A 12,158-nucleotide genomic window follows, 5' to 3' on the forward strand; every position below is an offset into this window, starting at 1 on the left:
CACAGCCCAGTGCATGGCCAAAAACTTAAAATGATAGCTCATCCAGAGCTCCGAGGTTAATCATTAGAAATGGGAAAATAGGACAGAGCATTAGAGCAGAAGTGAAAGGATGCTACTCTGTCTCCCCCAGATACAGAAGGTAAACAGATTAAACAGGTAGGGAAGGGAAAAAAATCAGTCATGAATTCAGGACAGGGAATACGTTGCAGTATATTGTTAGTTGCAGTCCAAAGATGTGCGGGTTAGGTTGATTGGCCAGGTTAAAAAAAAATTGCCCCTTAGTGTCCTGAGATGCGTAGGTTAGAGGGATTAGCAGGTAAATATGTGGGGGTAGGGCCTGGGTGGGATTGTGGTCGGTGCAGACTCGATGGGCCGAATGGCCTCCTTCTGCACTGTAGGATTTCTATATAGACTGTTTGACTTTTTTAATGATGCTCATAAGTTTAAGTTGTTAGTGTTAAATGAACACAATTTGGCCCAATAACCTAAACCATAAAATCTTTGAAAACACCGCCACCACATTCTGATCCTACAGTGGGTCAGCTTCTTCACACAATTTACTTTTTTTTCGTTGCAAGTTTTTGGTTTCTTTACCCGGATCTGAAGAGTGGAGATGTCAAAATGTTAATATGTTCTGCTGTGAAAATACCCAGTTAAGGAAACTTATGAGCCCTTTGAGTTGAAGGGCATCTTGTATTGTGTTTGATTGGTCTGACAAACTAATTCTTAATTAATTGGTTCCAACTGTTTTTTAACTAACTAGTTAACCAATGGTTAGCATACTTGATGTACAAAATGTACAGATGGAGCATATGACGGAAAACCAATTCAGAGCAATTTTTAAAAATGCTTTAATGTGAGGAAGGATGCACTTGCATTGGAGATGGTGCAGCAAATGTTCACTATCTTGGGATAGGAGGTTTAGCCTACGATAAGAGGCTGAATAAATTGGGCCAGTACACTCTGGAGTTTAAACAATGAGCAGGTATCTAATTGAAACAGGAGATTCTGAAGGAGCTTTACAGGGTAGACACTCAGTGGCTGTTTCCACTGGGAATCTAGAACTAGGGGGCATAGTCTTAGGATAAGGCATTGGTCACTTGGGACTGAGATGAGGAGAAATGTTTTCACTTTGGTCTATCATTGAGTATATTTAAAACAGAAAGATTGTCGATGTCTCAGAATCAAGGGATATGGAGAGTTGCAGGAAGTGGAGTTGAGACATGATTAGGATTGATATTGAATGATGGAGCTGGCTTGAGGGGCTCTTTGGTCTACTCCTATTTCTTGTGTTTTTAATGTACCAGCTGATGTCAGCACAAACCTCCAATTGCAAATCAGTGTTGTTAATTTTGCTAGGGTCGTTTTCAGTTAAATCCAAAGGTGCAACTGTTGCTTTCAGAACATCTATAATCTGTCAATGTTATAATGTAACCAATGCTAACATGCTCTGAGGGTCAGCTGACCCAGTAACCAGTGGCACAATTATGTGGTGGCCAGATGACCCAGTACAAATAAAAAGCAGATGGGAATTGTGGGGAGCTGGTATGGCCCAGGGTGTGGCCTCAAGTGTTGGAGTAATTAAGTTACTTTATTAAACATTCCTTCTTTGGTTTACTTTCTGAAGTTAGTTATTTTATTGCTTGCAACTGAAGTATCCCTACTGCCGAATGAACATTCAATGCTGTTGTGACTGTTTTCCACATCTAGCTATTCCATTAATCCATTGATCTGACACATTAGGTCAAGTTTCACAGCATGCTTTTAGTTTCCGTCATAGAGCTTTAATATATATATATATATATATAAAATCAATGCTGATTACACTGACTTTATTGAAGTTGTCCATTTATTTTAATTTCTTATGGTTATTAGGTTCGTTATAATACGATGGTATTTGATTTTTTTTAAATGGCTGATTAGTCCTGCAATTTCGGGAATATGGGTGGGGGAAATCCACATCAAGTCAGAAAGTGAGAGGAAAAAGACCAGCACGATGGGCAGGATACGGATCGTTACAGATGAGATCTTTGTATATAAATCCATAAGGAATTTAAACAAGTGAATTAGATGGACAAATTCGAGTATGTTACAGAGAGGTGGCTATAATTTGAACATAATTGGGTGCTAAATATTATGTCCTGTAGGATCTATTAAAAGGAACAAGGTAGTTGAGAAGGAAGAGGATGTGGTGATATTGACAAAAGGCACAATTACCACAATAGAAAGAAGGGATTTTTGCAAGATTGAGCAATGTAAATTGTATGGGTAGAATTAAGGAACAGTAAAGGATACAAGACTCTGGTAGGAATTGTCGATGGAACTTCTGATAGAAATGATGTAATGAGGATATGTAAATACAGAGATTCAATAAACAATGTAGTCGTGGGAAATTTAATTTTCAGGGAGACTGGGAGAAGCTGAAGTAATAAAGCCAATAAACATCTGTAGCATGTTTTAAAACCAGCAAAGGATTGGTTGTATTGGATTTGGTGTTGACTAATGAACCTGACAACAAGGAGGCAAATTGCAAATAGTAATCTTAATATGGTTGAATTTCAAAGAGAGATTCACAAATCAAAGTTTTTAAAGTTTATTTATTAGTGTCACAACTAGGCTTACATTAACATCGCAATGAAGTTACTGTGAAAATCCCCTAGCCGCTACACTCCGACGCTTGTTTGGGTACACTGAGGGAAAATTTAACACTGCCAATGCACCTAACCAGCATGTCTTTCGGACTGTGGGAGGAAACCCATGCAGAGGTATTTTGAGAGACAGGATCTACAGGCGTTTAGGGATGCAAGGACTGATTAGGGACAGTCAGCATGGCTTTGTGAGTGGAAAATCATGTCTCACAAATTTGATTGAGTTTTTTGAAGGGATAACCAAGAAGGTAGATGAGGGCAGTGCAGTTGATGTTGTCTACATGGACTTTAGCAAGGCCTTTGACAAGGTACCGCATGGTAGGTTGTTGCATAAAGTTAAATCTCACGGGATCCAGGGTGAGGTATCTAAATGGATACAAAATTGGCTTCTTGACAGAAGCCAGAGGGTGGTTGTAGAGAGTTGTTTTTCAAACTGGAGGCCTGTGACCAGCGGTGTGCCTCAGGGATCAGTGCTGGGCCCACTGTTATTTGTCATTTATATTAATGATTTGGATGAGAATATAGGGGGCATGGTTAGTAAGTTTGCAGATGACACCAAGATTGGTGGCATAGTGGACAGTGAAGAAAGTTATCTCCAATTGCAACGGGATCTTGATCAATTGGGCCAGTGGGCTGAAGAATGGCAGATGGAGTTTAATTTAGACAAATGGGAGGTGATGCATTTTGGTAGATTGAACCAGGGCAGGACTTACTCAGTTAATGGTAGGGCGTTGGGGAGAGTTACAGAACAAAGAGATCTAGGGGTACATAGAACATAGAAAGCCACAGCACAAACAGGCCCTTCGGCCCACAAGTTGCGCCGATCACATCCCCACCTCTAGGCCTATCTATAGCCCTCAATCCCATTAAATCCCATGTACTCATCCAGAAGTCTCTTAAAAGACCCCAACGAGTTTGCCTCCACCACCACCGACGTCAGCCGATTCCACTCACCCACCACCCTCTGAGTGAAAAACTTACCCCTGACATCTCCTCTGTATCTACCCCCCAGCACCTTAAACCTGTGTCCTCTCGTAGCAACCATTTCAGCCCTTGGAAATAGCCTCTGAGAGTCTACCCTATCCAGACCTCTCAACATCTTGTAAACCTCTATCAGGTCACCTCTCATCCTTCGTCTCTCCAGGGAGAAGAGACCAAGCTCCCTCAACCTATCCTCATAAGGCATGCCCCCCAATCCAGGCAACATCCTTGTAAATCTCCTCTGCACCCTTTCAATGGCTTCAACATCTTTCCTGTAATGAGGTGACCAGAACTGCGCGCAGTACTCCAAGTGGGGTCTAACCAGGGTCCTATAAAGCTGCAGCATTATCTCCCGACTCCTAAACTCAATCCCTCGATTAATGAAGGCCAGTACGCCTTCTTGACCGCATCCTCCACCTGCGAGGCCGATTTAAGAGTCCTATGGACCCGGACCCCAAGGTCCTTCTGATCCTCTACACTGCTAAGAATGGTACCCTTCATATTATACTGCTGCTTCATCCCATTGGATCTGCCAAAATGGATCACCACACACTTATCCGGGTTGAAGTCCATCTGCCACTTCTCCGCCCAGTCTTGCATTCTATCTATGTCTCGCTGCAACTTCTGACATCCCTCCAAACTATCCACAACACCACCTACCTTGGTGTCGTCAGCAAACTTACCAACCCATCCCTCCACTTCCTCATCCAGGTCATTTATGAAAATGACAAACAGCAAGGGTCCCAGAACAGATCCCTGGGGCACTCCACTGGTCACTGACCTCCATGCAGAGAAAGACCCCTCCACAGCCACTCTCTGCCTTCTGCAGGCAAGCCAGTTCTGGATCCACAAGGCAACAGCCCCTTGGATCCCATGCCCTCTCACTTTCTCAAGAAGTCTTGCATGGGGGACCTTATCGAACGCCTTGCTGAAGTCCATATAGACCACATCCACCGCTCTTCCTTCGTCAATGTGTTTGGTCACATTTTCAAAGAACTCAACCAGGCTCGTAAGGCACGACCTGCCCTTGACAAAGCCGTGCTGACTACTTTTGATCATACTAAACTTCTCTAGATGATCATAAATCCTGTCTCTCAGGATCCTCTCCATCAACTTACCAACCACTGAGGTTAGACTCACCGGTCGGTAATTTCCCGGGCTGTCCCTGTTCCCTTTCTTGAATATAGGGACCACATCTGCAATCCTCCAATCCTCCGGAACCTCTCCCGTCTCCATCGACGATGCAAAGATCATCGCCAAAGGCTCCGCAATCTCCTCCCTCGTCTCCCACAGTAACCTGGGGTACATCCCATCCGGTCCCGGCGACTTACCAACCTTGATGCCATTCAATAGTTCCAACACATCCTCTTTCTTTATGTCCACATGCTCGATCCTTTCTGTCCACCGCAAACCAGCAGTACAACCACCCAGATCCCTTTCCACCGTGAATACCGAGGTAAAGTATTCATTAAGCAGCTCCGCCATTTCTAACGGTTCCACACATGTTCATAGCTCCTTGAAAGTGGAGTCACAGGTGGACAGAGTGGTGAAGAAGGCATTCGGCATGCTTGGTTTCATCGGTCAGAACATTGAATACAGGAGTTGGGACGTCTTGTTGAAGTTGTACAAGACATTGGTAAGGCCACACTTGGAATACTGTGTACAATTCTGGTCACCCTATTATAGAAAGGATATTATTAAACTAGAAAGAGTGCAGAAAAGATTTACTAGGATGCTATTGGGACTTGATGGATTGAGTTATAAAGAGAGGCTGAATAGACTGGGACTTTTTTCTCTGGAGCGTAGGAGGCTGAGAATAATGAGGGGCATAGACAAGGTAGATAGTCAATATCTTTTCCCAAAGGTAGGGGAGTCTAAAACTAGAGGGCATAGGTTTAAGGTGAGAGGGGAGAGATACAAAAGTGTCCAGAGGGGCAATTATTTTCACAGAGGGTGGTGAGTGTCTGAAACAAGCTGCCAGAGGTAGTAGTAGAGGCGGGTACAATTTTGCCTTTTAAAAAGCATTGAGATAGTTACATGGGTAAGATGGGTATAGAGGGATATGGGCCAAATGCGGGCAATTGGGATTAGCTTAGGGGTTTTAAAAAAAAAGGGCGGCATGGACAAGTTGGACCGAAGGGCCTGTTTCCATGCTGTAAACCTCTATGACTCTATGAGAAACAGGGAGAACGTGCAGATTCCGCACAGACAATGACCCAAGCTGGGAATCAAACCCGGGTCCCTGGAGCTGTGAGGCAGCAGTGCTAACCACCGTGCTGCACCAAATCTAGGTTTTGAGCTTAAGACAAACTTTGCAAGGCTGAGAAGTGAATTGACATCAGTAAATGAAGTTGAAGTACAGATCAGTCGTGATCTCATTAAATGATAAATCAGTTTTGAAGGAATGAACATTCTATTCCTGCTTCCATGTTGCTAGACCTGCAAAGTAGCATCGGAAATAAAACAAGTGAAATAGATGGACAAATTCTGCTTAAAGGTTATGATGTAAATAGCTGTGGCCCCAGCAATGATCTTTGCGACACTTCACTAATTGTAGCCTGCCAATTTGAAAATATGCCATTTGTCCTTACTCAAAAATATGTGGAAGAAACTGACTTGAGGTTTTTTGCTTACCCTTTTTATTCATTTATGGGATGTGGGCATCGCTGGCTAGGCCAGCATTTGTTACCCAACCCTTAATGTCCTTGTGGTGGTGAGTTGCATTCTTGAACTTCTATAACCCCTGTGGTGCGGGTACGCCCACAATGCTGTTAGGAATAGAATTCCAGGATTTTAACAGTGACAGTGAGTCTGCCATATCCTTTAATGCTTTTAATTATGTTATATGCATAACCAATTGTGGGAGCATATATAAACATCTGCCTTTTGTGTGTCCTAAACCTTTTTAGGTGAAGTCGGTAATCAATCTCCTTTTTGCTGCATATACTGGAGATGTGTCTGCACTCAGAAGGTAAGATTTTCTAAGGAATATGTTGTGTCACAAGTGAGTCTACTTGTGTTTAGCTGAGTAAAAATGATGCATGGACTAATATGTATGCTAATATTTTCGTAGGATAATATGGGTATTGGTATGCTTTTTGTCTGTTTGGCACAAGCTCAGATCCTAGATGTTTTCACTGCCAATGATAGACAGGAAACCACAGACAATGAAAAGCCCGCAAGTTCCATCTGTGGATTCTACACATGCCCAGTCTTCTCTCTGTACATAGCTATTCCCAACTGGGAATATGTTGAGCAGAGAAGGGTTTTAAGAAATTACTGACTTATTATTAGCAATATCCAAGAGCTATTATAAAACCCAATATTTTATGATAATCTTTTGGATCACTAAATGATGCAACTCTAAGCAGCAGAACCGGAACTCCATTAAGTCCACTGATTTTAGTAGATTAAAAGGATTTGAAGAGACATTGAGTTTCATTTGCCATAACAATAAATGGCAACTCAAAATAGCTGCAGTACTGTCTATCGATTGAGGTCACGTATTATGAGTGAAAATTTAAGCTGTGAATTTGGATGACATTTTAAATATTGTATTTGTCAAAGTATTTGTGCAAAGGCTTTATGGTGCTTTTCTTAAGCATCATAAGAGGATATGTTTAAGTCCAATGAGCAATTAATGTACTAAAAGCATTGTAAACCCTGTCATCCGCAGTATTTTCTTTCCAAGTTAAATTTCAATGTTGAAATTTTTGATTTATTGGTATATGCCATTTCTTTAAAAGGAGACTCATAACTGATGATAGAAACTGTTTATTGTAGGTTACAAATATTGTCTTTTCCACCTCCTAACTGTTATTATTATCTCTTGATGCTGGATTATGCTGTACTGTATTTGCAAAAGATGCTGACATCTAACAATAATAGAAAGGGACTGCATGCAGCTCTTTTGGATTTGGTGCCTATTCGGTAAATATTTTAGTAGCTTTGAGGCTTTTTAAATTTAAATTCTTGACTAGTAGTCTAGTAATTCTTAAATTAATTGAGGTTTTTGAGACACCCAAGAAAACAAATGGCAGGACTCTTGAAATACATCAGGGAGGAATATAATCCAATGTCACCAGATGGAACTTTCTTAAAATTAAAGGAACGGAACAAGTGCATAGTTTTTGATTTGGTTTATTATTGTCCTGTGTATTGGTATACAATGAAAAATATTGTTTCTTGCACGCTATACAGACAAAGCATACCGTTCGTAGAGCACATACGGGAGAAGGAAAGGAGAGGGTGCTGAAAGTAGTGTTACAGTCATAGCCAGGGTATAGAGAAAGAAGAGTTTGAAACAGAACAGCATTAGAAAGTTTATAAGAGTTAGAGTTTTAAAAGCATAGAAAGAAAGTAAAAGATAGAATTAGAAGATATGCTGGGGACAGCTCGCAAGAAGTCGCCACGCTCCAGCGCTAGCCTGATGTAAATTTAATTCTGACATAGGAGACTAGTGACATCCTTTGGTGTTTACACTGTTATTTGCTGATGTGGGCTATGGTCTGTTTCCTGTGATAAAACAAGCAGCCTTGACACAAATACTGCCAAATAAATTTGGAGGAGGAAATGGGTCATGTGTACAACTTCTAAACTTTCACTTTAAAATAAGCTTTGCGTCTCCTGAAGTTTACAGTGGCATTTTATAAAAAAGGCCCACTTTGCTTTGATTTAATTACATTTCCAAAACTTTTTAAACACACTAATGGACCTGTGTAGTTTGAACTCTTGTATTTTAACATGCCAAATATGGAGGGTGCTTTCTGATTGGTGCAGTGTCTCTCAGTTAATTGGTAATCATAATACAATCCAGGGGGCTTCTTGCGGTTCACGTGTGGCCAATAGCACACCTTCCACTCTGTCTCTGGGGTAGTATTGAGAAACTGCAGCCCTGCTTCTCCATGTCTCTGGGCTTGAATTAATAGACTGACAATTCAAAGCGGTATGTTTTTATTTTAAAAAATCAGTTTAAAAAAAAAAACTCTTAAAATTGCATATGCAGTGTTGCTTTTTGGCAAATTAGACTGTTAAAGTATCCACAAAACAAAGCTATCATCTCAATCTCACAAGGACACTGACATTAAATTTGCTGATGACACCAAGGTTGGTGGAGTAGTGGATGAGGTGGAGGGCTGTTGTAGGCTGCAAAGAGACATTGATAGGTTGCAGAGCTGGGCCGAAAAATGGCAGATGGAGTTTAACACTGATAAGTGCGAGTTGATTCATTTTGGTAGGACAAATTTGAATGCGAATTACAGGGTCAACGGCAGGGTTCTGAGCAATGTGGAGGAACAGAGAGATCTTGGGGTTCATATCCACAGATCTCTGAAGGTTGCCACTCAAGTGGATAGAGCCGTGAAGAAGGCCTATAGTGTGTCAGCGTTTATTAACAGGGGGTTTGAGTTTAAGAGCCGTTGGGTTATGCTGCAACTGTACAGGACCTTGGTGAGACCACATTTGGAATATTGTGTGCAGTTCTGGTCACCTCACTATAAGAAGGATGTGGAAGCATTGGAGAGAGTGCAGAGGAGATTTACCAGGATGCTGCCTGGTTTGGAGAGTAGGTCTTATGAGAGAAGGTTGAGGGAACTAGGGCTTTGCTCTTTAGAGCAGAGGAGGATGAGAGGCGACTTAATAGAGGTTTATAAGATGATGGGGGGGATAGATAGAGTGGACGTTCAGAGACTATTTCCTCGGGTGAATGTAGCTGTTACTAGGGGGCATAACTATAAGGTTCATGGTGGGAGATATAGGAGGGATGTCCGAGGTAGGTTCTTTACTCAGAGAGTGGTTGGGGTCTGCATTGGAGTGCCTGCTGTGATAGTGGAGTCGGACACTTTAGGAACTTTCAAGCGGTTATTAGATAGGCACATGGAGCACACCAGGATGATAGCGAGTGGGATAGCAAATAGTAATAGAGATGTGGAGGAAGAAATTGCTAAGCAGATTATGGATATGTGTGGGGGTCACAGGGTAGTTGTCATGGGGGACTTTAACTTTCCAAATATTGATTGGAACCTTTGTAGGTCAAATAGTTCGGATGGGGCAGTTTTTGTGCAGTGTGTGCAGGAGGGTTTCCTGACACAATATGTGGATAGGCCGACAAGAGGTGAGGCCACATTGGATTTGGTACTGGGCAATGAACCGGGCCAAGTGTTAGATTTGGTTGTGGGAGAGCACTTTGGAGATAGTGACCACAATTCGGTGTCTTTTGTTACTGCAATGGAGAGGGATAGGGCCGTACGGCAGGGCAATGTTTACAATTGGGGGAGAGGTAATTATGATGCGATTAGGCAAGAATTAGGGGGCATAAGTTGGGAACAGAAACTGTCAGAGAAAGGAACTAATGAAAAGTGGAACTTTTTCAAGGAACAAATACTGGATGTCCTTGATAGGTATGTCCCTGTCAGGCAGGGAGGAAATGGCCGAGTGAGGGAACCATGGTTCACGAAAGAGGTGGAATGTCTTGTGAAAAGGAAGAGGGAAGCTTATGTAGGGATGAGGAAACAAGGTTCATATGGCTCGATTGAGGGTTACAAGTTAGCAAGGAATGAGCGGAAAAAGGGGCTTAGGAGAGCTAGGAGGGGACACGAGAAGTCCTTGGCGGGTCGAATCAAGGAAAACCCCAAGGCTTTTTACTCTTATGTGAGGAATAAAAGAATGACCAGGGTGAGGTTAGGGCCGGTCAAGGACAGTAGTGGGAACTTGTGTATGGAGTCAGTAGAGATAGGCGAGGTGATGAATGAATACTTTTCTTCAGTGTTCACCAAGGAGAGGGGCCATGTTTTTGAGGAAGAGAAGGTGTTACAGGCTAATAGGCTGGAGGAAATAGATGTTCGGAGGGAGGTTGTCCTGGCAGTTTTGAATAAACTGAAGGTCGATAAGTCCCCTGGGCCTGATGAAATGTATCCTAGGATTCTTTGGGAGGCAAGGGATGAGATTGCAGAGCCTTTGGCTTTGATCTTTGGGTCCTCGCTGTCCACGGGGATGGTGCCACAGGACTGGAGAATGGCAAATGTTGTTCCTCTGTTTAAGAAAGGGAATAGAAATGACCCTGGTAATTATAGACCGGTTAGTCTTACTTCGGTGGTTGGTAAATTGATGGAAAAGGTCCTTAGAGATGGGATTTACGACCATTTAGAAAGATGCGGATTAATCTGGGATAGTCAGCACGGATTCGTGAAGGGCAAGTCGTGCCTCACAAATTTGATGGAATTTTTTGAGGAGGTAACTAAGTGTGTTGATGAAGGTAGGGCAGTTGATGTCATATACATGGACTTTAGTAAGGCGTTTGATAAGGTCCCCCATGGTCGGCTTATGATGAAAGTGAGGAGGTGTGGGATAGAGGGAAAGTTGGCCGATTGGATAGGTAACTGGCTGTCTGATCGAAGACAGAGGGTGGTGGTGGATGGAAAATTTTCGGATTGGAGGCAGGTTGCTAGTGGAGTGCCACAGGGATCAGTGCTTGGTCCTCTGCTCTTTGTGATTTTTATTAATGACTTAGAGGAGGGGGCTGAAGGGTGGATCAGTAAATTTGCTGATGACACCAAGATTGGTGGAGTAGTGGATGAGGTGGAGGGCTGTTGTAGACTGCAAAGAGACATAGACAGGATGCAAAGCTGGGCTGAAAAATGGCAAATGGAGTTTAACCCTGATAAATGTGAGGTGATTCATTTTGTTAGGACTAATTTAAATGTGGATTACAGGGTCAAAGGTAGGGTTCTGAAGACTGTGGAGGAACAGAGAGATCTTGGGGTTCATATCCACAGATCTCTAAAGGTTGCCACTCAAGTGGATAGAGCTGTGAAGAAGGCCGATAGTGTGTTAGCTTTTATTAACAGCGGGTTGGAGTTTAAGAGCCGTGGGGTTATGCTGCAACTGTACAGGACCTTGGTGAGACGACATTTGGAATATTGTGTGCAGTTCTGTTCACCTCACTATAAGAAGGATGTGGAAGCGCTGGAAAGAGTGCAGAGGAGATTTACCAGGATGCTGCCTGGTTTGGAGGGTAGGTCTTATGAGGAAAGGTTGAGGGAGCTGGGGCTGTTCTCTCTGGAGCGGAGGAGGCTGAGGGGAGGCTTAATAGAGGTTTATAAAATGATGAAGGGGATAGATAGAGTGAACGTTCAAAGACTATTTCCTCGGGTGGATGGAGCTATTACAAGGGGGCATAACTATAGGGTTCGTGGTGGGAGATACAGGAAGGATATCAGAGGTAGGTTCTTTATGCAGAGAGTGGTTGGGGTGTGGAATGGACTGCCTGCAGTGATAGTGGAGTCAGACACTTTAGGAACATTTAAGCGGTTATTGGATAGGCACATGGAGCACACCAGGATGATAGGGAGTGGGATAGCTTGATCTTGGTTTCAGAAAAAGCTCGGCACAACATCGTGGGCCGAAGGGCTTGTTCTGTGCTGTACTGTTCTATGTTCTAGCTTGATCTTGGCTTCGGACAAAGCTCGGCACAACATCGAGGGCCGAAGGGCCTGTACTGTGCTGTACTGTTCTATGTTCTATTAACTTGGT

General features: G+C 42.8%; 1 protein-coding gene across 1 annotated transcript in view; it reads left to right on the plus strand.

Moving 5' to 3' along the window:
* The window catches only part of LOC144503766 (glutaminase kidney isoform, mitochondrial-like), a 156,669-nt gene that overhangs the window by 121,191 nt on the left and 23,320 nt on the right, over positions 1-12,158 (plus strand). Inside the window, exon 15 of the mRNA XM_078228611.1 lies at positions 6,539-6,600. Within this exon, the coding sequence (XP_078084737.1) occupies positions 6,539-6,600 (62 nt within the window). The remainder of the gene's footprint in view (positions 1-6,538; positions 6,601-12,158) is intronic.

The sequence above is a fragment of the Mustelus asterias genome, chromosome 14 (assembly GCF_964213995.1).
Source record: "Mustelus asterias chromosome 14, sMusAst1.hap1.1, whole genome shotgun sequence".
NCBI classification, from domain to species: domain Eukaryota; kingdom Metazoa; phylum Chordata; class Chondrichthyes; order Carcharhiniformes; family Triakidae; genus Mustelus; species Mustelus asterias.